At 36.1% G+C, this 26,034-nt stretch overlaps 1 protein-coding gene across 2 annotated transcripts in view; it reads right to left on the reverse strand.

The window, feature by feature from the left end:
* Positions 1 to 697: 697 nt before the first annotated feature.
* The window catches only part of trpm4b.1 (transient receptor potential cation channel, subfamily M, member 4b, tandem duplicate 1), a 42,183-nt gene continuing 16,846 nt past the window's right edge, over positions 698 to 26,034 (reverse strand). Inside the window, exons 8-28 of one of the 2 annotated variants that reach the window (XM_087275656.1) lie at positions 24,168 to 24,395; positions 23,975 to 24,077; positions 23,382 to 23,503; positions 22,862 to 23,095; positions 20,674 to 20,775; positions 20,450 to 20,578; positions 16,611 to 16,740; positions 16,381 to 16,526; positions 14,151 to 14,263; positions 11,128 to 11,235; positions 10,995 to 11,041; positions 10,645 to 10,883; positions 10,440 to 10,555; positions 8,675 to 8,807; positions 8,135 to 8,309; positions 7,888 to 8,053; positions 7,629 to 7,810; positions 6,380 to 6,512; positions 4,488 to 4,551; positions 3,722 to 3,815; positions 698 to 2,368 (exon numbers count right to left, since the gene is read on the reverse strand). In XM_087275656.1, the coding sequence (XP_087131782.1) occupies positions 2,340 to 2,368; positions 3,722 to 3,815; positions 4,488 to 4,551; positions 6,380 to 6,512; positions 7,629 to 7,810; positions 7,888 to 8,053; positions 8,135 to 8,309; positions 8,675 to 8,807; positions 10,440 to 10,555; positions 10,645 to 10,883; positions 10,995 to 11,041; positions 11,128 to 11,235; positions 14,151 to 14,263; positions 16,381 to 16,526; positions 16,611 to 16,740; positions 20,450 to 20,578; positions 20,674 to 20,775; positions 22,862 to 23,095; positions 23,382 to 23,503; positions 23,975 to 24,077; positions 24,168 to 24,395 (2,793 nt within the window). In that variant the 3' untranslated portion in view covers positions 698 to 2,339. Of the gene's footprint in view, positions 2,369 to 3,721; positions 3,816 to 4,487; positions 4,552 to 6,379; positions 6,513 to 7,628; positions 7,811 to 7,887; positions 8,054 to 8,134; positions 8,310 to 8,674; positions 8,808 to 10,439; positions 10,556 to 10,644; positions 10,884 to 10,994; positions 11,045 to 11,127; positions 11,236 to 14,150; positions 14,264 to 16,380; positions 16,527 to 16,610; positions 16,741 to 20,449; positions 20,579 to 20,673; positions 20,776 to 22,861; positions 23,096 to 23,381; positions 23,504 to 23,974; positions 24,078 to 24,167; positions 24,396 to 26,034 lie in introns of both variants that reach the window. The other variant, XM_087275655.1, reaches the window with a different exon arrangement.

Here is a 26,034-nt window from a genome sequence, read left to right on the forward strand (position 1 = left end):
GTCCAGGATCAACATCAGTGACCTTATAAAACTGATGGTCCAGGATCAACATCAGTGAATTTATAAATTTGATGGTCCAGGATCAACATAAGTGAATTCATAAAGTTGATGGTCCAGGATCAAGATTAGTGAATAAATAAATTTGATGGTCCAGGATCATCATTAATGAATTAATAAATTTGATGGTCCAGGATCAACATCAGTGAACTTACGAATTTGATGGTCCAGAATCAACATCAGTAAATTTATAAAATTGATGGTCCAGGATCAACATCGGTGACCTTTTAAAACTGATGGTCCTTGATGAACATCAGTAACCTTATAAAACTGATGGTCCAGGATCAGCATTAGTAAATTTATAAATTTGATGGTCCAGGATCAACAGAAGAAAGAAACTCAGAAGTTTGGAACCACTTGAGTGGGAGTAAATAAAGAAATATTTTTTTTTAGGTGAATGGAGCCTCTACAAACGAGCTCTTGATTTGTCCTGCCTCATACTTGCCGTTTCAAAGAGAAACCTCTGTGAAGACTACAAGTCCAATAAGTTCTCTGGCACAGCTGTAGCTTAGAGATAACATTGTGAAGGATATTTGTTTCTGAAATTTGAGAGGCAAACTTGAACATGCAATCTATTTTTCTCCTCCGTGTCTGCAGAGTCCGCCAAAAAAGTACAGAACTTTTAATAAAACCTCAGATGTCAGGATTTCAGAATGTTTATTTAAAAAAAAAACAAATGCATAAACAAATTCAAAGCACGCATGAGGACAAAGAACAAAACTCACTAAATGTCACCTAATATATAAATAGCCAACAATCCAAACATCCAAAAGTCAAGAAGATCGTTAAAGCACACAATTAAAATAGGGTTTTAAAAAATAAATAAACTACGAGTGTAGTGGTTTGTCAAATACATTTTAAACAAGTCATTATTTTGTTGCTGTAAACATATTTCTAAAGGAGTGTTGACATGAGTTTAAGACAAATAAAACAAAACTCATTTAGAAACAGGTATGTGTAACAGCAATGGAGCGACACAAGGAAAAATACTGAACTACTCAAATGGGTTAATACTTTGTGTAAATTGTTTTGGCAATGACAGTTCATGCGAGTACCATCTATAAACTCTGATCTTCAGTTCTTATTTTCTATTGGATACAGGTCAGGTGGTTGTTCAGGCCATTCTAGCAGCTTTATTTTCTTTTTTGAAACCATTTGAGAGTTTTGGTGTTTTTAGGATGACGGTCTTGCGTAAATGTCCACCCTGGGTTTATCTTCATACTTTAGTAATGCAGGTGCTGGACTGGAGAAGCTAATATTCATTTACAATCATGACATTTTCAGATGCTGTGAGCTTTCCATGCCTTTTTACATCTCCCTTTCTTCATGTGTTCAATACTTTTCCCCTGTGTCATTTCAGTGTATCATACATAACTTAATTTATAAATAAATTAATTTGGTTTTGTTTGAATGCCTTTGGTTGTCACTGACATCGAGTGAAAACTTTGAGTCAACAGCACATTTAGAAACATGCTTTCTGAGAAAAATGCTTTGAAAAATGTTTATAGATACGTAGCTACATTACAATCTTTACCTTATTTAATGTACTGCAACATTGTGTAAAGATTGCATAATCAATACATGTAAACGGCTCAGAGGTTTTGTTTCCTACAACCAGTGTTGTACGTACAGTAACAGTATGCTTTGTTCATTTTCACAGCTGTTTTTAAGTCTTGCCAGCATGCTTTAGTCATCCTAAAGATGTTATTGCACTTATAAAATCAGCTTAAACACATCAGTCATATTAAAAAAAACTCACATTTTATTATAAGGTACAATTCTCACTATTAAAAAATCCTTAACTATGACTTTTAGCTCAATAATCTCTTAATTCGCGGCTTATTAGTAGTTATTAATAAAGTAGTTTTAGCTAGGATTAGGGATGTAGAAGAAGATTATGTAGAATATGTGTTTTATACGTACAAGAAATAGCCAATTTCTTAATAATAGACTGATAATAAGCTACTAGTAAATAGTGAGAATTGATAGTTAAACTGTAAAGTAAAATAAAGTGTTACTAAAGTATCATTCGATTGATCTCTGAATGTAACATGGTGTAATTGACCTTTCAGTGCATAGTAAGTTCAAGGAGATTCAGAGGCTTTTTCTCTTCTCACAGTCAGAAAAGCAGCATGAAAAGGCCAGGATGACTAGTTTAAAGATGAAAAGCAGAACATGGGAGTATTTTTGTCATCATCTCTCCTTTAACTGGCTCTCGGGGGCGTCTTGTGTTGTGTATCCATAAATTAAGACCGGAGATGAGCAGGAAACTCGGCTCTTTCTCATTTCTCAATGCTGGCTGAAGTGACGGCTGATGACGAAAAGATGAATCGCAGCATGTTCAGAAATTCATAATCACAAATATATTATTATGGCCAGGTAGAGGGAGAATCTGTCTATTAAAGCAGTTTTTATTTAAGTTTTAAAAGCAGACAAATCTATTTATGTAGGTCAGAATTATTAGCCCCCTTGAATTTCTGTTTAACGGAGAGAAGATTTTTTTTAACACATTTCTAAACATGATAGTTTTAATAACTCATCTCTAATAACTGATTTATTTTATCTTTGCCATGATGACAGTAAATAATGTTTGATAAGATATTTTTCAAGACACTTCTATACAGCTTAAAGTGATATTTAAAGGCTTAACTAGGTTAATTAGGGTAACTAGGCAGGTTATTCTATAACGATGGTTTGTTAAAAAATTTGCTTAAAGGGGCTAATAATTTGACCTTAAAATGTTTAAAAAAAAAATAAAAACTGCTTTTATTCTAGCCAAAATAAAACAAATAAGCCTTTCTCCAAAAGAAAAAATATTATCAGACACACTGTGAAAATTTCCCTGCTCTGTTAAACGTCATTTGGGAAATATTTTAAAAAGACACACAGATAAACACACACGTATATTTTTAATAGGAAGTTATGCAATATTATAGTTGTGCATATACAGTAGATTAGTCAGCACTGAAGACAAATCTAGAGCTCATCTAACAAAATAACTTACGATAACGGTCCAAAAACTAGTACAGCTAAATATATATATGTTATAGAAAAATATTAAGTACAAATTTTAAAAAGAGGGGGTAAAAGTAGCTTAAAAAAATGGAAAAAATGTAGTTAAAATTTTGTAGGTTGAAATTTTATTTACAATATTTTTAATTTAATTGTATTATCCTTCAATTTTGAAATATGTTTAGTGACTAAAATATTATATTAATATATCTGTTTAATAACTCTGTTTTACCGAGATATTAAAAGACAAATGTGAAATGCTATTATTAACTTCATGGAGCGTCACAGAAATATTGTAGGTTTGAGGCACACACAGTATGTATAATTCATAATGTGTTTGCAGACATAATGCACATAAAAGGTCACTTAAAGGGTTAGTTTACTCCAAAAAAAGTATTTCTGTTTTAAAGAATTGTCAGACTTCATCTAAAATATCTCAATTTGTGTTCTGAAGATTAATCAAGGTCTCTGGGATTGGAATGAAAGGCGAGTAATTATTAACAACACAACATTAATTTTTGAGTGAACTAATGATTTGAGTGATCCCTATGAGAATTTCACATTCTATTACTGACCCTTTTGTTTAGTGAGCAGATGAGAAATGCTGGGTTATTATATTTGTAAGTGTTGTGATAAGTATGAGAAGTTGTACCTTTGCGAGTAGGATGTGCTTTAGTGCTCTTCGCTGTGCTGCTCTGAGAAAGAGTCTCCATAATCCACTGTAGAGAGGAATTACAGAACTCCATCTGTATATACAAGAGTATTAATCAATCAGCAATAGTTCATATACACTCTTATTAGATACAACTGTGCCGCTGTATTAGATACTTCTTTGTGAGTGGAGTGTAATATGTTAGAGATTAAGCACATCCTGGAGGTTATCATAGAATAAACCCAGACAGGCTTATTTTTTCTGTGAAAACCACCATCATGGATGAACTTTATCTGCTTATTACATGGTTACTTGGACATAACAAAAAATAGACGCAAAACATTGTTCTGAGCTGTATTAATTCTTTAATGAAACACAAAGCTGATAGAAATGAAAACAGCTGATGGAGTATACACTAACCTGCGCAATATTTAGACACAAGATGATGCCAAACAGTCAATAATGCAAAGCTAACAGAAACGAAACTGGCTAAATAAAGCATATACTAACCTACATATTATTATTCATTCACAAGATGGCGCAAAACAGTTAAAAACAGCAGAGTGACGGACATATGCATGTAAATGCAAGTAAATGCATATTCAGTCATGGTCAAGATGATTCAAAGTTCCTGGATAAACCGGGGTTGTTTAGCAGCTGTTATCTCTAAATAACAAACCTTGAAATGTCGCGACTGACCAATCAGAATAGAGCATTTCAGATGGCAGTGTAATATAATGCTGAAACCACATCCTATTATTCTCACCTCTGACTCTAGAGCTCTCAGTCTGCGGTCTACATCTCTTATCTCTGCTACTTGTCCATCCACTCTGAAACAAATCATCACCATTAATGTGTAGGAAATCAAAATGTTTTGATCACATATTCATTCATTTTCCTTTAGCTAGGGCTGGGCGATTTTTTTGATTTTTACGATTAATTTGAATTTACGTTTTAAGATGATTTAATGTTATATTAAATCGAGGTATTGTGATTTTTTTTGCACCAATGTGCTTCGGCTCACTCTCTGTATTACTCTGCCTGACTGGGTTTCAATGATGGTAGTGACAGACTGAACACAGAGACTGGACAGCCTAATTTAACCCAAAGCATAAAGTTGTGGCTATTGCATCGCAGAGCTGGTACAAATACAACAAATACAAGCCTTCAAGTGTCTTCAGTTGTGTATTTTTCTTTTGTTAATACCTTTGCATCTAACGCGCTTTGGTCCACTCTTTCACGCTACTCCATCACTGCCTGACGAGGGGATTTACATTCAGACTAATGCAACAAGTAAAATCCTACATTAGTTCACGCTTTACTAAGTCACGTCTTTGTGGATTGACAAGACATATCCCCTTATCAAGTCGATGAACTCGATCTCTCAACATGTATGAAGGACGTAAAAACCTGCCATGTGAAAAACCGCACCAATCTTAGTTTGGTTTGAACACAAGCAGAGGTGAGCAGCTGTAGCAGTGAAAAGTGAAAGTACCCGCCACTAGGTTTTAACTAGGTCCCATTGCGTCATTAGCGGACCTAGTTGAAACTCAGACAGGCAGTCAGGCAGCATAATACAGAGACTGGTGCAAAGCGCATCAAATGATCGGTATTTAAAAGGGGGGAAAAAGAAAAACAGAATAAATATATTATTTTATACTAGACACACATCTGGTGCTTGTATTTGCTCATACTATACGTCCTCAACTTCACGCATTGAATTAAACTGGGCTTTACAGTTTCCATGTTCAGTCCTTTACTTCCAACTAATTTACTTCCAATTACAACCTGTCATTCAATCAGAAGAAGACAAAGTCAAAGCCAAGCTGACAGGCAATCTTTCCTAGGCTCAGCAAAACTTGCAAAAAAAAAAAACTCTGTATTCCTGCAACTGCATTATTTACATATACATATTTTTTTTAAATTTTTAAATCTTTTGAAATTCTCGTGAATTTGTTTAACATTTATTTAGACCTTGTTGACCAATTTATGTATGACATGGCCATTAAAAATACAATGTTCCTTAACCAGATGTTTCTCAAGTTACTTTTAAAGAGAATGTTACTTTAGTCATGTTGTAATGTTTTAAGTTGACTAGTTACACAAGCAAAAAAAAAAAAAAAAAAAAAAAAGTGAATCGGTCAAACTTTATAAAAAGCCAAGATTTTTAATTTTTTTTTTGCCATAGCGCCCAGCCCTACTTTCAGCTTAGCCTTAGTTCCTTATATATCAGGGGTCACCACAGCAGAATAAACCGCCAACTACAGCATGTTTTATGCAGCGGATGCCCATTCAGCCACAACTTAGTTCAGGGAAACATGGTGAAGTTTTTTTTCTTGCCGCTGTCGCCTCTGGCTTGCATGGTTCGGAACCTGTATAGCTGTGATTTACTCTTAAGTGTTTGAACTTTCAGCAGTGAATATTAATCCACACTGAACTGAACTCCAACTCTGAAAACTGACACCGTTTCATTTCACTATAATCTATGATGTGAAGCTTTTTTGACACAATCAACATTGTAAAAGCGCTTTATATATAAAAAATAATTTGAATTTAGTTTTTTATTATTATTATTATATTCTAGGGCTACACTTTTTTGTGCACTTCATTGCAGTCATTGTAATGTTGTCCTAATGCCACAGAAAAAGTTTGACTCACTTAGCAGCCATGCGTTTGAGCCTCTCAGAGTCGGATCCTCTCTGTTTTCTGTTCTCAAGAGCCAGATAGTTTTCCTTCTGCAGGTTCTCCCACTTCACCAGCTTGTTCGCCTCTCGACCCGAAATCTTGAGGGCTATAATAAAAAAAAAGGTTAATACACATTTAAAACACATTAACATGCTCATCTTCAAAAAGTGTTATTGTTAAAGCATTAATTCATGCAAAATGTTACTTCTGTTATGAATTACTCATGTCATTCCAATCCAAAGACATTTGTTCATCTTTGCGGCACAAATTAAGATACTTGAGATGAAATGCTGGAGCTCTTTCATCCTCCATCGACAGCAATGATCTAAGATTTTCAAAGCCCAGGAAAAAAAAATTAAAAATTATACTGGTCTAACTATAATCATACAAAGCTCCAGAAACACTTTTGTGCAAGCTTAAAAAATAAAAATGTAAATGTTAATATTAATATTAAAGTACAGTTTTTGGCACACAAAAGCGTTCTTGGGGCTTAATATGATTACAGCTGAACCACTGAACAACTGTTTGTTTCCTTTATTGGACTTTTACTAATCCTTTATTGGATTGTTACTATTTATGTTAATAAATGCTTTATTAACCCAACTTCATCTAGTTTTGTGACCTAATCTAAAGTGAGGACTATTTATGTTTTATAAATCCATTTTAAATGACAAATAAAGGGTGTATGTATATGTATGTATATGAATATATATATATATATATATATATATATATATATATATATATATATATATATATATATATATATATATATATATATATATATATGTGTATATATATATATATATATATATATATATATATATATATATATATATATATACACACACACATATATATATATATATATATATATATATATATATATATATATATATATATATACATATATATACATACATACATACATATAGACATACATATACACACACACACACACACACACACACACACACATATATATACATACATATATATATAGCAGCCATGCATGCATATATATATATATATATATATATATATATATATATATATATATATATATATATATATATATATATATGGACCAAAAGTACCAGTGTGAAATATCTTTGTGTTCTGTAGATGAACAAAGGGATGAGCATGAGAGTGACTAATTAATAACAGAATTTAAATTGAGTGAACTAACCCTTTAAACTGTACTTTTCTAGTTAAACTTTACCAAATCGTTGGGTTTTGGCGGACGGCACTTTACGTATTTTTCTTTTGATCAGGATGTTGATGTGAGAGAAGATGATAAACGGTGGAGCGAGCGTTGGACGTGAATGATACTCCACTATCAGATTATACCGCTGAAACTTCCAGTATTTGTCGCTGTGCTCCTGAACCTTAGTAAACGTATAGCTGCAGAAAAACACAAAGCAACACACAGATGATTTGACAGTCACATATAAAAAATGGATGTACAGATATATAAATACCTGAATGTGGCGATGAGCAGGTTAATAAGTAAAATGTTGGTGACTAGTAAGAAGATGACCAACAAAACGACCACAAGCCAGTTGTGGCTGGTGTCCCTGCACGGCTCTATCCCTTCATTAATCAACGTCAGATTATCTGTGCAGTCTCTTTCCCAGTGTTTGCCAGCTTAACAGACACAGATATGATAGAGTCAGTGGATGGATGCTAACTAAAAGCAGCAATAAGTGGAATCAGAAGTGAACATACTGTCTATTTCTTCCACAGGGATGTCTCCGAATATGTGCAGATATGGCCTGTACAACACTCGCCGAAACACTCTTGCAGGGCTCGCATCGTACTGGTATAGTAGAGCTTGATTGGCTACTCCATATGCAATTAACCACACCAGCAGGAAGAACAGGAAGAAGAACGCATCCTTGATCTGTAATTCAAGAACAAAACACAAACACATGAGTGAGATTTGACTTAGCTGATGTAATGTAACTACAAAATTGGCTGGAACTATCAAATGCTGAAATGTGCAGTGGGTTACAGTCCAGTTACAGACTTCCAAACTATCCACTTAATGCAATGTACACCCTTTCTTATAGTATTTGCATGGATTGTGCAAAAATACATGGCTTACCAGTTTATCTGGCAGGAAGGCTTTTTAAAAGCATGTAGTGGATCTAACTTTATCCCCTGTGTGACTATCACAGGATTGTCGCCCATAAACGGCTTGATTTTATGGCAGTGGACCACATGCATACTGATTCAGGATGTTGAACAACACTCTGTTTGTCTCACCATTTTGCCGAGTATGATGATTTTGGGACCCAGCTCTTTGTGAATGGCAAAAATGTGAATGAGTCTGAGAGTGAAGACCATGTAGTCCACACACAGTATACCACGACCCATGTTGAATGACCAGCTGAACATCCTGAAGCAGAAACAAAGATATACAGGCACAGATGATAAAGTTTGCAAGCACACTGCTAAAGCTTAATGAATATTTAGGAAACCATAACCACCTAGTTAATAGACAAAACGTGTATTAAATAATGTTTTTGAATTATTAAGTGGAAAATATACTTCGTTCAATAGGCAGTGCAGAGTCCGAACACAGTCATTCTTTCATTTTACAACTAGGTACAGCAAAAAATACAGTGCACACAGAAAGTATTCATAGTGCTTCACTTTTTTCACATTAAGTTAAAGTCTTATTCCAAAATGGATTAAATAAATTGATTTCCTCAAAATTCTGCACACAACCCCCCCATAATGACAATGTGAAAAAACAGTTTTTAAAAAAGCAGCAAATTTATTAATAATAAACACCAGAAAAATCACATGTACATCAGTATTCACAGCCTTTGCTCAATACTATGTTGATGCACCTTTGGCAGCAATTACAGCTTCAAGTCTTTTTGAATATGATGCCACAAGCTTGGCACGCCTGTCTTTGGGAATTTTTGCCCAATCCTCTTTGCAGTACTTCTCAAGCTCTATCAGCTTGGATGGGAAGCGACGGTGTACAGCCATTTTCAGATCTCTCCAGAGATGTTCAATAGGATTTAGGTCTGGGCTCTGGCTGGGGCACTCAAGCACATTCACAGAGTTGTTGTGAAGCCACTCCATTGATGTTTTGGCGGTGTGCTTTGGGTCATTGTCCTGCTGGAAGATGAACCGTCGCCCCAGTCTGAGGTCAAGAGCACTCTGAAGCAGGTTTTCATTCAGGATGTCTCTGTACATTGCTGCATTCATCTTTCCCCCTATCCTGACTAGTCTTCCAGTTGCCATGATGGTGCCACCCCCATGCTTCACTGTAGGGATGGTGTTAGCCTGGTGATGAGTGGTGCCTGGATTTCTCCAAACGTAACGCCTGGCATTCACTCCAAAGAGTTCAATTTTAGTCTTATCAGACCAGAGAATTTAGTTTCTTATGGTCTGAGAGTCCTTCAGATGCCTTTTGGCAAATTCCAGGCGGAGAGTGGCTTCCGTCTGGCCACTCGACCATACAGGCCTGATTGGTGGATTGCTGATTGTCCGTCTGTAAGGTTCTTCTCTCTCCACAGAAGAACGCTGGAGCTCAGACAGAGTGACCATCAGGTTATTGATCACCTCCCTGACTAAAGCCCTTCTCCCCCGATCACTCAGCTTAGATAGCCGGCCAGCTCTAGGAGAAGTCCTGGAGGTACATCTTCCACTTACGAATGATGGAGGCCACTGTGCCCATTGGAACTCTCAGAGCAGCAGAAATGTTTCTGTAACCTTCCTCAGCCTTTTGCCTCGAGACAATCCTGTTTCAGAGGGTCTACAGACAATTCCTTTGTCTTCATGATTGGTTTGTGCTTTGACATGCACTATCAACCCTGGGACCTTATATAGACAGGTGTATGCCTTTTCAAATCATGCCCAATCAAATTAATTTACCACATCCCCTCTCCACCATCAGCTGGTGTGCATTTATTAACAGCACAATGCATGTATTAAACCTTCAATCTACTGTTATGTTATTCTTTAGACCTCTTATTCTATATTTATGATAGTAAACCATCAAGGCCGTGTTTACCTGCAGCACAAGCCAGCAATAAAAAGGCAAATGGCAAGAACATCAAACTTATTCCACATATCCTGAGCATACACGATCAACGTCTGAGGAAACTTCTTATTGCCTGCAATGGACGCCTGGAGGAGAAAGAATAAATACATGGAATTACCATCAGACTCATTTTAAAAGAACATGAGTCAGTAAAAAAAAAGAGCATCTACCATACCTCTTGAATCTCCTCACACACTAAAGTGAAGACCCAGAAATACAGCACATACTCCGAAACCGCAGGGCCATCAGGGGGAGGCGGCTTGAAGTCCACCAATAGCACGTAGGCATACAGAAACAGGAAGAGGAAGTACATCAGAAGGTTGCCGATGAATGAGGTGACAGGAGCGTACCAGAACTGCTTCCAGCGGGAGACCACAAAGCTACTCTTCTTTGGTTTGATGAATGCAGGAGCTCCTGATGACAGAAAGACGTACAATTTCAGCCGTTCTGCTCCAAATCAACAGAGCATTAATCAACTACTTTTATTAAATGCTTCAGGAAAAGCTTCAAAATCAGCAGTCAAACCTTTAGTAGTCAGCCTGATATGATTTGAGTCTTCATTCTCGCCTTCACTGCTAAAGATCAGAAAGATTGTAGATAAAGGAATTTTGCTGACAGACATATGCATGCATGATGTACTGAATAAAAGCTGATGTACTGGTGTTTGATGTCACTAAAGGAGTAGACGGTCTTTCCGTAATGGAAGTCTGTCGGTGAAGATGGAGGTGCCGTCGCCGATTTCTCTTCTTCTGCTTGATCTGCTTTTCTAGGAAGAACAAAATAAAAAAAGAACAATGGATCGATTAATTGTACGAGTGATTCAGTTTGACGGTTATATGTGCATTTGCTCTGTGTATTTGAGGAAACAAGTGCACTTGTGTAATCTCTGATATTATTGGTATATATTATTAGTAGCTGGCTTAAAAATGAATGCACAACAATCTGTTCTCCTTCATGTGGGAGGCAGAAACAAACTACCTCTTCAGATTTAAAGGGCTAGCATAGCACCAGACCCCCTTAAGTGGTGTCGTTTGAAAGTGTAGAATCTATATTATATGCACATATGCATCACTTTGTTTTTTATTCTACTGTACAAAAGTTATTTACACTTAACCACACAGTACTTTGGATACCCGAGCTAGATATTTTACATCGGTTCATTTCCATATTTTCAATATGACACATGTACAAGTTATAGCTCAAATGAAAGCTCTTGCCGGTGCTCATACGGTTCTAGCATTCTTTTTACTGAATTATATTCACATATCAAACTGTTGCCGAATGAATCGCGGTGATTCCATGGCACAGAAGTGAAAACAATACATTTATGATCAATAAGCAGCCCCAGATAGCACAGACAGCTGTCGTCTCTTATGCTTTGTGCTTGAGGGCGATTTCTCCTCTGTTTTTGAGGTGATGTGCATAAGTAATCCTATATGTCTGACGTGGTCCAAACACAGTGAATTATGTTTGATCAAAAATATGAAAACAATGATCGATCCCTTTGGCTTGTATAGCACCTCTCATCAAATGTAGAGACATTTTTCTTTTTTCCTATGATTACAGACATGTGCAGGAACCACCAAAATTAATTACAGCACGCTAGACCACACAGAACCTGAAAGGTACACTTTCAAATTTGAGTTTATAAAAAAAAAAATACAAAAAGCGCCTCTTTTTAGGTGTTTATTATAACACAGACAACATATACAGATGTTTTAAACACGTTCAATAGTGTTTTGTGAAAATTCAAAGGCTTTTCTTTAAAATGATACCAAATTGCATTTACACTTCTGCATGTGGGTTTGGGAAGCTTTTAAATTTGGGTATGCAAAATCCAGGCGGAAATCCTAAAATAACAGCAGAGTTTAACTGGTTAGACAGATCACACAGGTATCCGGCTTTTATGACCAGTGTTTAAAGGTGCAGTATGCAAGTTTAACACCCATTGGTTCAACTAGGTATTGCATTCTTGGATCAACAAATACTCCTGTTGGTCCTCAATCTGTCAACTTGCAAACCTGACGATCGAGCCTAAAAGCTTTAAAGAGCCCCTATTATGAGTTACGAAACTTAAGCGCCGCCCAATAATTGTGTGTGCAAACTTTGGAAAATTGAAACCCCAGACCCCACCCACAGTAGCACAGAAAACGAGGAAGCTTAACCAAGCAGATCCCTGCTGAATCATGTCGTGCAGTCGCTGTGCTAAGCTGAATATTATTGAAAGTTTGAGGGGAAAGTTGCCACCGTTAGCTGATCCTACACACGTGTGGCGGTCAAGTTTCAAAATAGTTCAGCTTTGGCTGATGTGTGGATTAATACTGCTAAAAATGGAGGAATATGCTGCTGTTTAACTGCACTGCTTTAATGCACTCCTGCATTTGGCTCACACACATGCCTGCCAACTTTTGTCCCCGAAAATCAGGGAGACCGGGAGGTTAGGTTCGCGGATGAGGTGTCTGAATAACATTGTTGAGAACCGGGTACTGTGTACTGTGGTGTTAGTAACTACTATGAAGCGTATATCGGGCAACCACAGGATTGATAAATAAATTAAACTGTTTGAAAGTGAACTTTAGAACTGTGAAATAATGCAAACCAACACACATCAGTGATTCAGCATGTGCATTTAATAATGTTAAAGAGGTTTAATATTTATTAATTAGACTATAAAGCTTACCATTTTGTGAGTGTGTGTTTAATCTGTGCTTCTGAATGGCTGTATTTGAATTTCTGTTGTGTTTCATCTGGTGCAAACAGCCAAATTGCTCAGTGTATATCTTGTCACGTGTTTTTAGGACATGCGGTTGCAATGTAACCTCCTCACCTAATGTTTATGCTCGTAATAATGCTAAGTAATAACCACCTCATGTGGAACTCTGAGAATCTGCGTCTCATTTTGGAATCTGCTACTGTGTTTTAGTCACGGATTAATGCTTGCAGGATCTTCTGGTTCATGTATATTAGATCACATATTCACTAGTTTACTCATTGTTTTTCTTTAACAATATATAAAATCATAATGACCATCATTATTTGACTATACACTCCTATAAAGTCAACTATCATACTATAAGGTATAGACAACTACATCTTGCAGGGTGAATTAAATTTTGGGGTGAACTTGGGTAAACACATACAGTGCTCAGCATAATTGAGTACACCCATTTTGAAAAACAATATATTTTTATTCATTACTCAGTGAATATAGGCACTGTATTTTGGTGCATTTCAAGAAAACAGATTTATTAAAGAGATATATTTATTAAAATGATATTTTAGTCACCAAACATAATTAGAGATTGAAAAATACTATTAAATTTAAGCAAAAAAAAAAAAAAAAAAAAAAAAACATCCTACAAATTTTTGACTAAATTTTCCCCATTTTCTTTGCTTTTCTTGATTTTTCCTCTTTTTAAAATTTGCATTTAATATTTTTTATGACATATAAATTTAGCTGTACTAGTTTTTGGACCTTTCTCGTAAATTTTGTTGGATCAGCTCCAGATTTGGCTTCAGTGCTGACTAATCTGATGTATATAAACAAATATAATATTGACTAGCTTCATATTAAGAATATGAAATGTAAAAGAGAGATTTGTGAGGGGTGTACTAATATATGCTGAGCACTGTATGCAATTTTGTGAAAGGAAGTAAAAAAAAAAAAAAATGCTACTGTACCTGAATTCAATGAAGTTGCTGTAGCAGACAGGAGGACAGATCATCACCAGCAGCACTTTCCAAAGCGCAGTATCTCTCTCTATATCTCCCCACCAGATCTGAGACAGCAGAGACTGAACAAAAAAAAAGACTGTTAACAAAAAATCTCATTTCAAAATAAAAGGCAACTATTAAAGTGTTAGTTCACACAAAAATGAAAATTCTGTTATTATTTGCGGCCCTTACATCATTGCAATACCTCAAGACCTTTATTCATCTTCAGATCTCAAATTAAGATACTTTAGATAAAAATCAGAGAGCTCCCTCATCCTGCATAGACAGCAGTTATCCTGAGAAAGTCCAGAAAAGGACCAAAAACATTGTCAAAACGTTGTGTGACTACAGGGGCTCAACTGGTTTCATACAAAGCTGGAAGGAGAGTTTGTTAAGGATGTAACAATTCACAGAGAGCCAGATAAAAATCGATTCAAATATGTGGCGATTCAAATCGGTAGAAATGTTGAACGAATTGCGATACATTTATTGAACAGAGGGGGCGCTGTGTTTACAGGCACAAAATCGCTTTAGTTGCACATCAGTGGCGAGTAAGAAGCATACCCGTCAACCCTCCTGTTTTTCTGGTGATTCTCCTGTATTTCACAGTTCTATCCCACTATTATCTAATAAAAGTATTCTCCAATATTTCCCCCGTATTATTAGTCTTTCTCTGAAGGGTGGCAATAATCATTAAAGAGCCGATCCTCCAAACCCATACTGCCGAATCACCAGGGGCCGCCCCTTGCTTTTAACTGTGAATCCCTTCTGTGCTTTTGCTTTATTTAGGCATGAAAACACTTTGAAATAAATATAAAAACGGCAGGATTCTCTTCCTTTTCTTTACAGGTGCCGTCTCCCCTTCATATGCAATCCTCAAAACAGTTATATAGCAGTGCGTGACTGTCAGCTGACCCGCTTCATAGTGATAAACAAACGCTGTTTCCCAAACAGACTCTGCACACATGATTTGAAGCGGAGCGAAAGTCTGGCTTTTGGATGCGTGTTGGAAGGTGTAGATCTTGGTGTTTTTTTGTTTTTTTTTTCCAAACAACTAATTTTGTCATAGGAGCATAAAAAGTTTTAAAAGGAAAGCAATCAAATGCTTTCGTTATAACGTTAGATGTGTGCATTTTTTGATGCACATAAACCATCATCACAGTGAAAATCGACGGTTACAAACGTCTATACACAAGAAAAAAACATTAATGAGCCAAAGCACATGGACCGGATGATTTGCAGCTACGAATGCTTCGGAGATCAGTGCATCAGTGTTTTCATGGCGAAAGTTTGAAGATGTGGGCGAAGCAGTGGCACAGTAGGTAGTGCTGTCGCCTCACAGCAAGAAGTTTGCTGGGTCACTGGTTTGATCCTCAGCTCAGTTGGCGTTTGAGTGGAGTGTGCATGTTCTCTCTGTGTTCGCATGGGTTTCTTCCGGGTGCTCCTGTTTCCCATACAGTCCAAAGACATGCAGTACAGGTGAATTTGGTAGGCTAAATTGTCTGTAGTGAATGTGTGTGTGTGTGTGTGTGGATGTTTCCCAGAGATGGGTTGCGGCTGGTAGGGCATCCGCTCCGTAAAAATGTGCTGAATAAGTTGGCGGTTCACTCCGCTGTGGTGACCCCAGATTAATAAAGGGACTAAGCCGACAAGAAAATGAATGAATGAAGTGTGAAGATGTATTTCCCACTGAAAGGGAAAGTTGGTAATAACACTGATGTCATGTTGTTAACAAATATGCATGTTGAACACTACTGAGTGTTATGTTTTCACAAAAAGTTCTATGATTAAAGCAAAAAAAAAAAACATCCTGAGGTGACACCCAATAATCTAGCTGGATAGATGCTCACTGATGGCCTGATGCTGCCCACCAACTGGATGTGTTCTGGAATTAGGAGTCAGCGGTGCAACATAAAAGCATATTTCCCATAATAAATGTGCCCATAAACATCAGGCAAACAAAGTCATTTCTGCTAGGTTTTTTTTTTTGCCTTACAGAAGTGATCTTGTAACTCTTCCAGACATCTTTGCACCATTGCAGTCTGAGAATAAACAATCTAAAATAACTTAATTTGTGTCCTGTAGATGAATGAAGGTCTTTGGGGATTAGAAACATTGAAGGGTGAATACTAATAACAACTGAATTGTCATTTCTGGGTGATCTAATTCTTAAACAATGGCTCGTGTGCTGCCAGACCTGCACTCCATCATGGCTGAAAAAGATCCGGGCATCCGCAGCTATGGCCATCTCCAGACAGGTGGCGTCACCCCACAGCTTTGACTTACGGATCAACAGCTTGTAGGAATGACTTGCTTTGGTTTGGTAGCATGTGCCAAACACATCTGTGAAGTAGAGAGTAAAAACAGCTTAATTGTTTTTCCTACTGGTTTTATAAGATCACAAAGAAGACCAAACACACATCCTACCATGAGCCATCTGCTCAAACTTCAGCGCCAGCTCCTTCATGGAGTGCTTCACCTTGGTCTCGATCTCCTGTTTAGAGAGCTCCACTAACAGCTTACATCCACCCAGAGCTGTCAGAACCGACTCGCCACACTGAGACAGAAGAGCGAGAGTGATGAATGTGAAGCTGCACCATTAGTTTAGTGTCAGAACAGATGATCTGAATATATGAAAAAATACTCAATAATAAAAGTATGAGCAACTTTGGTCTTAAAGGGACACTGTCCTGCAGAGTTTAGCTCCAACTCTATTCAAATACACCTGTCTGTAGTTTATAGCGATCTTGAATGCAGTATCAGCCTCTATACACTTATTCACTATTCTCTACATAAGCCCGCTAATATACTGTAGTCAAATTGTAGTGAATGAAAATAAGTGAATGTGAACACCAAGTTTACTGAAGAGAAACATCTAGGATCTGTGATGGATTAGTAATGAAACTAAGTATTTTGATTTCTGTTGTGTATACAAGTGTTACTTAGGTAATTCGTTTATTTTCTTTTCAGCTTAATTCCTTTATTAATCAGAAGTCACCACAGCGGAAGCACCCAGAGATATCATAATTGTTTTGCAATATCGCCCAGCCCTAACTACAGATAAAGCCCAAGACATAGATTGATGCGCTCAAGTGTGTTTGATTAGAGTTTGAGCAAAACTGTGAAAAAATAAATAAATAAATAAAAAAAGAGCCCATTCTAGGCAGATCTTAAAATAAAATATTCTTGCCTCATGAAGCTGCCTCAAAACCAGGGTAGAAGATACTTTATATTATTATAATGTCATCAGACAACAAAATAAAATCATTTTTAAAAGCCCAGTGACCAATTAATATATATTCAGTAAAGTTTTGATAACATTTCTTACAACATCCCAAATGAAAATTTTGCCATTTAAAGCCTCAATTTGGGTCTTTGTTTAAGTACATTGTATGGAGGAAAATGTTTTCCCCAGAAAAATTCACTTACTAAAACTGAAGATTGGGAACATACTAGGGATGCAACCATACAGTTAGCCCATGGTTCAACACATACCTCAGTTTTATAACACTTTTCTGTTCGGTTCCGTTCTCATGGCTTGACATGTTAGTTTTTTTTTTATTCTATAGACAATAGGAACCAATAGTGTCTTCATGCAGCCTTTATGATGCAAGCTGAGATTGCATCACTCAGCGCTGTGACAGTTTTTAAACGCTTTTCGGTTCGGTTCTCATGGCTTGACACGTGTTTTTTTTTTTTTTTCTATAGGCAATAGGAACCAATAGTATCTTCATGCAGCCTTTATGATGCAAGCTGAAATTGCATCACTTAGCACTGTGACGAATAGGGTTTAGGGGTGGGGTTAGGTGAGCGTTTTAAAAAGCATTGGATGCAGCTCAGATTGCACGGCACCAAGTCTGCAGCCACACCCCTCTCATAAGAACAATAAGAGGTTAAGGAGAAAAAAAAAAAGATTTATTGCAAAACTAATTTTGTTTTACTTAAAAGCCAAGAAAAGTACACTAGTTCCTAGGGTATTGAATAAAAAAAATGAACACTGAAATCTCAGTTGCTGGTAGCCCATGTACAAACTGGGGAACAAATAAAATCGTACACTTTGAAAATAAACACACATGTGAAGTTAAAGATAAATTGGCCATTTCAAATAAACATATTTGTGCTTCAGTAAACATAAATAAACCATCTTAATTATCTTGGTGCTAAAAAAATGCGAGACTGTAGTCTGGAACGCGGATCGAGTGCTTTTATAAGATGACAAAAGCCCACATCTCCAATCACCGAAAACGGCTGCAAATCTTCAGCAATAAACACCCGCACTGCCTTTGTTATTTTTATGTGTCTCTCAGAACCAGATGGGTAGATTCAGCGAGGGATTGTTGCTATTTGGAGGACTTCATTACCTTCTCTGCTATCCTGCCTTCAGACAGTGATATTGCTGGGTGATGGCGCTGCAGATGTGCAGTCTTGGTTATACGTATAAAACAATGCTTGCACACAGTTATTTTTTGTTCACCGTTTTTCTTTTATCCGCAATATACTTACCGACAAAACTGAAATGTCATCACCTCGCAGATTAGAAAGATGCCGGCGCTTTCTTGTACTTTTGCCTCACTTCGCTGGCGCTTCCTTGTACTGTTGCCTTACCTCACCGCCGATTGCAATGTTAAAGTGCAGATTGATGGTCAAGCGCCCCCTAACTATAGAGCATAGTGCTTGGATATTTACTCGCGGGGAGGAGTTTCCTCATCTCAGCTCATGAACTTACAGGCACACAGTCAATTAAGGGAGATATAAAACCCACATAAATTATTTAACCACTTAAACTCTGCTGCTATTTGGGGATTTCCGCCTGGATTTTGCCTACCCAAATTTAAAAGCTTCCCAAATCCACATACAGAGGTGTAAATGCAAAAATTTGGTATCATTTTAAAGAAAAGCCTTTGAATTTTCATAAAACAGTGTTTAACATATCTGTATATGTTGTCTGTGTTATAATAAACACCTAAAAAAGAGGCGCTTTTTGTATTTTTTTTTTTTTATGAACTCAAATTTGAAAGTGTACCTTTCAGGTTCTGTTTGGTCTAGCGTGCTGTAATTAATTTTGGTGGTTCCTGCACATGTCTTTAATCATAGGAAAAAAAGAAAAATGTCTCCACCATAATCTATGCTAAAGTTATTGCATTCCAACTGATGAGAGGTGCTGTACAAGCCACAGGGGTCGATCATTGTTTTCATATTTCACTATTCTTTTGTTTGATCAAACATAATTGACTGTGTTTGGACCACATCAGACATATAAAAGGATTACTTATGCACATCACCTCAAAAACAGAGGAGAATGGCCCTGAAGGGCACATTATAAGGTGAGAGATGACATCTGTCTGTGCTATCTGGGGCTGCTTATTGATCCAGAATGTATTTTTTATATTTCTGCGCCATGGAAACACCACAATTCATTCAACAACTGTTTGGCATATGAATATAATTCAGTAAAAATAATGCTAGAACTGTATGAGCACCGGCAAGAGCTTTCATTTGAGCTATAACTTGTACATGTGTCATATGGAAAATATGAAAATGAACCAATGTAAAATACCTAGCTCGGGTATCCAAAATACTGTGTATTTTAAGTGTAAATAACTTTTATACAGTAGAATAAAAACCAAAGTGATGCATATGTGCATAAAATATAGATTCTACACTTTCAAACCAAACCACTTACGGGGGTCTGGTGCAACGCTAGCCCTTTAAATCTGAAAGCGAAAGTCGATGATGTCACGGACCTGGTACCGGGTCCGCAGAGTTTAAGTGGTTAAACGCAAAACCGAGAAAACCGCAATTCACAAGCACAAATTGAACCGTGGAGGTCGTACCATACGGTTCAATTTTATATTGAGAACCCTGGCATCCCCAGAACATACTGTAACTTTATAAGATCAAATAAACTAATTTTATAACAATATAGGCTCAAGATTTTTTGGTTTCATTCAATTCAATTGGTTTTTAACCATTACAAATAGCTCACTATGATGCTTGTACTTTCTTATTATATTATTTTTATGTATTGTCATAAAAATAAATGTTTGTACAGCAAGAAGTTGGACCTTTTACTGCCATTTATTATTCCTAATCATTTCCCCATAGACAAATGAATTGGAAGTTCTAAAACAATCACTGAAGAGAGCTTACTTCCACATTGGAGATTAAGGTCAATAGAGGATATACAGCATGTCTTAAATGTACTTGTTATGCAGATGTCAAAATAAACTAAATCTCAAGCATGCCTCAGGAACACACAGTATTACCATTTCCCAGCAGAAGATGGCCATCTCACTGCGGTTCTGCAGCACTGCCCAGATAAAGAGGGACAACCATGGGTGCTCACACATCTCATCCTGATATTTGCATTTCCCCTTCAGGACCTTGCATGCTTTCTGTGTGGTAAAACAATCACATTTCATTTTTAAAGAGAGTGTGAAAAAAAGTGTGTGTTTTTAGACTACACAGATTTTAAAATGGGGTCTGGTACCTTTATGTCTTTTCTTCTAGTCGATCCTGCGTACAACGAGAGTTCAGACAAGTAGAAAGGATGACAGACATCACCGAGCAGATCTTCCAGCAGCCGAGACACCTGCAATCACAGATCCGGCACATTTACAACTGCATATATTCACAGGTTAGGCACTTTAGGATGCACATGGTGAGGATATTTAATGCACAAAACCAATTCTCTGCAATTGCGATCCAAAAACAGCACCCGCTAAAGTAGTTCAATAATTAAAAACAACTAGAGATTGTAAACTTTGGCGATACATGCTACTGTACATACAGTCATGCTTAAATAAATAAATAAATAAATAAACACACATGCCAATCTGTTACACTGCTGTTTGTGACTGTTTGATGCCATATTGTGGCTAAATAATCAAATAAAAAGAGATTGAAGAAAATAATTTAGGAACAAAATAAAAGATTAGTGTGGGCAGCATCCAGACATCCAGGAATTAAATTCATTCTGTGAGCTTTACACTTAATTTAGTTAGTAAAGTATTACATCTCAGATCAATTTGTTTGAGTGCATTTTAGTTTTGTCACAATAAGCCATGTAATAAGCAGAATAATGTACATCCTGCCAGTTGTTATTGTAATTTATTACAGTTCAAGTCAATTGCATTCCAAGGTATGTTATTCCCACATAACACCTGCTGAAACTAATAATGAACGCTCATCTGGTTACCACAAATCATTCTGATTGTCAGTGAACACATTCACATCCATATTTTTATGCGTGCCTGTCCCTTCCGCTGTTTGGCACCATCTTTTAGGTTAGTGTATGCTCCGTTCAGCCATTTTTTGTTTTGTGTTTAGCTTAAGAATTAAACTATTATGGCTTAGTGTTTGTGTTTCATTCTGACATTTTGTGGCTGTGTAACAAAGGGGATAAAGTACCTCTAGGTAGTTGTTTTTGCAGAAAAAACACTTCAGGCCTCCACATCAAGTGGGGCTACTGATAAGGGGCAATATCTTTTATGCCTACTTAATCCCTGATTTAAAGCCCTTATGTATCCATATTTACACAGTTAAAGTCAGAATTGTTAGCCCACCTTTGAATTTTTTTTTTTCGTTTTTACATATTTCGCAAATGATGTTTAACAGAGCAAGGAAATTTTCACAGTTTGTCTGATAATATTTTTTCTTCTGGAAAAAGTCTTTTGTTTTATTTTGGCTAGAATAAAAGCAGTTTTTATTTTTTAAACACCACTTTAAAATAAAAAATATCAGCCCCTTTAAGCTAGATTTATTTTTGATTGTCTACAGAACAAACCATCGCTATACAATAACTTGCCTAATTACCCTAACCTGCCTAGTTAACCTAATTAACCTAGTTAAGCCTTTAAATGTCACTTTAAGCTGTATAGAAGTGTCTTGAAAAATATCTAGTCTAATATTATTTACTGTCATTATGACAAAAATAAAATAAATCAGTTATTAGAAATTAGATATTAAAAAGATTATGATTAGAAATGTGTTGGAAAAATCTCTGTTAAACAGAAATTGGGGAAAAAATAAACAGGGGGGCGAATAATTCTGACTTTAACTGTATATAGTTTTGGTGCACTTTTCATTACAATAAACCTCTTCTGTCCGTTAAGGTCTTAAATGTTATCTTTGTAAACTATTTTCCATCTGTTTTCAAGTATCAAGAGTCTTTTTTTTTTAATACAATGTGAAACTTTCTATTTTGCGTTTATTCAGGTCTAACTCTTATTGGAACTGGGTTTCATCAATTAATGTGTGTACTGAATTTGGCTCTCCAGTAGTACTCTGACACATTCTGTGGATCTGTAAGCATCATTAATAAGGGGTATACTTAATTCAAAGGTATAGTTCTCCTTAAAATGAAAATGTTCTCACCAACTTACTCTCAATATGTTCCAAACATATAAGAGCTTTGTTCTTCTACTGAGCAAAAGATATTTTAAAGAATATCACAGTATAATAAACCAGTAACCACTGCCATCCATAGGAAGAAAAACGAATGCTTTGAAAGTCAATATCAACATTCTTCAAAATATCTTCTTTTGCTTTCAACATAAAAGTAAATTGTTTTTCCTAGGTGAACTCAACATTTTTTTTTTGCACCAAGTACAAAAGCGGTGGGCAATTGTGCGCTGGTCAGTCCATCTGTTACAGTATATGTGCATTTGAGATCTGACCTCATAAAGGCTGATGCTGTAGATCTGCTCGTTGGACTCGTGCATGCGCTCGTCCAGATGGTGGAGCAGGAGTGTTTTGGCCAGGCAGGTGTCAGAGATGGAGTTGTACAGTTTCTCCAGTCGGCCGTAAGTCAAGTAGCTCAGAATGTTCAGACCGTTATCGATGAGGAGACGCACAAACTGGGGTTTGTTGTTCTCCAGAGCGTCAGTCATGGAATCCACCAGCTCCTCATACTGTGTGTGTCAGGTTAGAGATAACAGGTTATCAACACATGCTAGAACTGTTTCACTAACTCATTCACTCTTTTAGAGTGCATAATACACAGTTAAATATATGCTCAAATGTATTAATCAGTCTGAAATAAGGAGACATGGGTAAGTTAACTAATGTTTAAAAAGTATTAAAGCATGTTTACTTTCTTTTACTTAAAAAATATCTGTTTTTGGTGTAAGATTAAAAAAAAGTTTTTTTAAGATGTCTCATGTTTAAAAGTAGTTAGTTTACTAGTTTAACCTCTACCTTCCAGTCGATGTTTCCATTGAAGAGTTCACTCTTGGCGATGTCCACTCTGTTCCAGGTTACAGAGAGTCTCAGCTCATCAGCATAAGAGTTAGTACTCTCTGAGGCATGCCGTTTACTCGCTAAAACACACACACACAACAAAAATGTGAGACATAAAACCAATTGAAGAATAAACAAAACTGATCACAGTCATAAATTTAGACATTTTCAAATAGTTAGCTATAACTATTACTTGGTAGATTAATTAGACATTCCAGTAATGACTGATTACAATTAATTAGTAATTAGATAACATCTTTATATTACATATACACACAAACACACACACATATATATTATATATACACACACACATATATATACATACATACATACATACACACACACACACACACACACACACACACACACACACACACACACACACACACACACACACACACACACACACACACACACACACACACACACACACACACACACACACACACACACACACACACACACACACACACACACACACACACACACATATATATATACACATTTACATACATTCACATATACACACACACACACATTACGTTTACCTTGAACAAGCACTTTAAGCATCACAATGTCAAAATCTTCTGCTCCTTCTTGTTCTGCATTATAAATGGAGATGATGTCTTTGTTTTGGTAGATGCTTAAAACCTTTTAATAAGCAGAAAAATCATTAAAAGTTATAAAAAGAAATGTTAATACTTGAATATTAAATGGTTGAGTAAAGTGTGCAACATGTACCTTATCAACAAGTTTGTCAGTATCATTCTCTGCAGGAAAATACTTCTTGACTTTTGCCGCCAGTTGTTCTCGGAGCTCCATGATGGGGCTGGCGTCCTCCTCCTCTGATGCTCCAGGCATCGCCGCAGACTGAACATTCTCCACAATGTCGCTCACTAGATTGGCAAGACCACCCGAACCAGCCAGAACCAAACACGGTGTTGAATTCTTCAGAGACATCTCTAAAAACTGAGGTGAAGAAACATCTCAAGTCAGAGTGAAGAAAGACAGAGATTCTGCAGGTTCAATCAAGTCAAAAGAGATACATATACATATTATATACACAGATAAAGTCAGAATTATTAGCCCTCCTGTTTATTTTTTCCCCGATTTCTGTTTAACAGAGAGAATATTTTTTTCAGCACATTTCTAAACAAAACAGTTTTAATTTCTAATAACTGATTTATTTTATCTTTGCCATGATGACAGTAAATAATATTTGACTAGATATTTTTCAAGACACTTCTATACAGCTTAAAGTGACATTTAAAGGCTTAACTTGGTTAATTAGGTTAACTAGTTATTTTATAACGATGGTTTGTTCCGTATACTATCAAAAAATGTATAGCTAAAAGGGGCTAATAGTTTGGACTTTTATTTTTTTTTATTAAAAACTGCTTTTATTCTAGCTGAAACAAAACAAATAAGACTTTCTCCAGAAGAAAAAATATTATCAGACATACTATAAAAATTTCCTTGTTCTGTTAAACATAATCATACATGTATATACACACACGCAAACGCCAGCGCACGCACGCACGCACGCATGCACACTTTTACAGTAGACCCTGTTAAGATCTATAAATAAAGAACTACAAAACCACAGAATCAAATAAAATCAAAACAGAAATCTTAAAACACTGAGGTTACAGGAAAAAATGATTTAAGATCTATAAAATAAATCCCAACTAACCAAACTGATTTTGTTGTCTCACATTGCTTGTTTTGAGGTAAATAACTCATCTGTGCATGTCGATAAGAATAAAACAAGTTTGCTTTTGTAATCTAAAATTGAAATCTGAAAATGGACGTCCTCTTTGTTCTTGGTTCAAATCTCAGGTTTAATCTGGTATCAGGCATGGCTATAGCACACCCCTCTACCTGTCAGTTTGACAACAAACAGAAATGGTGAGGAGTCCTGGGGTCCGTTCTTCGTACGTGGATTACTCAGTTAGCTGGATTTGGATATTGACGATTTGACACGATCCAGGATCGTTTCGTTCTTCAAAGCTGATCCGAGAGTTGTTGTCATAGCAACAGTTCTGCTAGCTTAAACCTAATCGGGAGCAGGTTCAGTTTATATAAACAGGATTAGATTGGGTCAGTTCAAGCAAAGATAATAGAGAAGGTATGTACCGAATTCTGATATTTTCTTACAATAGTAGTTATATACACTTGGGAAAAGAGTAAATATTTTTAAACTATATATAAAGTTATAGTTATTAATAAAATAAATAAAGTTATATATATATTAATAAAACTTATGCAATCTGCACTCTCGAAATGAAAATAAAAAGACTGCCACCTGGTGGTGCACAGAGAAAACTTATTGATATGAACTTTTTAGATCGCTTTTGTACAAATTGTGTATAATAGAAATGCACAATATGCGACTTTTTTTTTTAAGCAGACGCCTTTACCAATATCAAAATGCTTTTGTAAACAACCAGTTATTCTTTATACAGATTAAAAAAACGGCGACTATAATAAAGAAAATCTTTTCTAAATGAAGAACTAAATACATTGAGATGCATTGAAATACATGATGAATACTCTTGACACATGAAAGTGTAAAGCCTGCAGCTCACAACAAATGTGGAAGGTTATG

Source organism: Danio rerio, chromosome 12 (genome assembly GCF_052040795.2).
Source record: "Danio rerio strain M-AB ecotype USA chromosome 12, GRCz13ab, whole genome shotgun sequence".
NCBI classification, from domain to species: domain Eukaryota; kingdom Metazoa; phylum Chordata; class Actinopteri; order Cypriniformes; family Danionidae; genus Danio; species Danio rerio.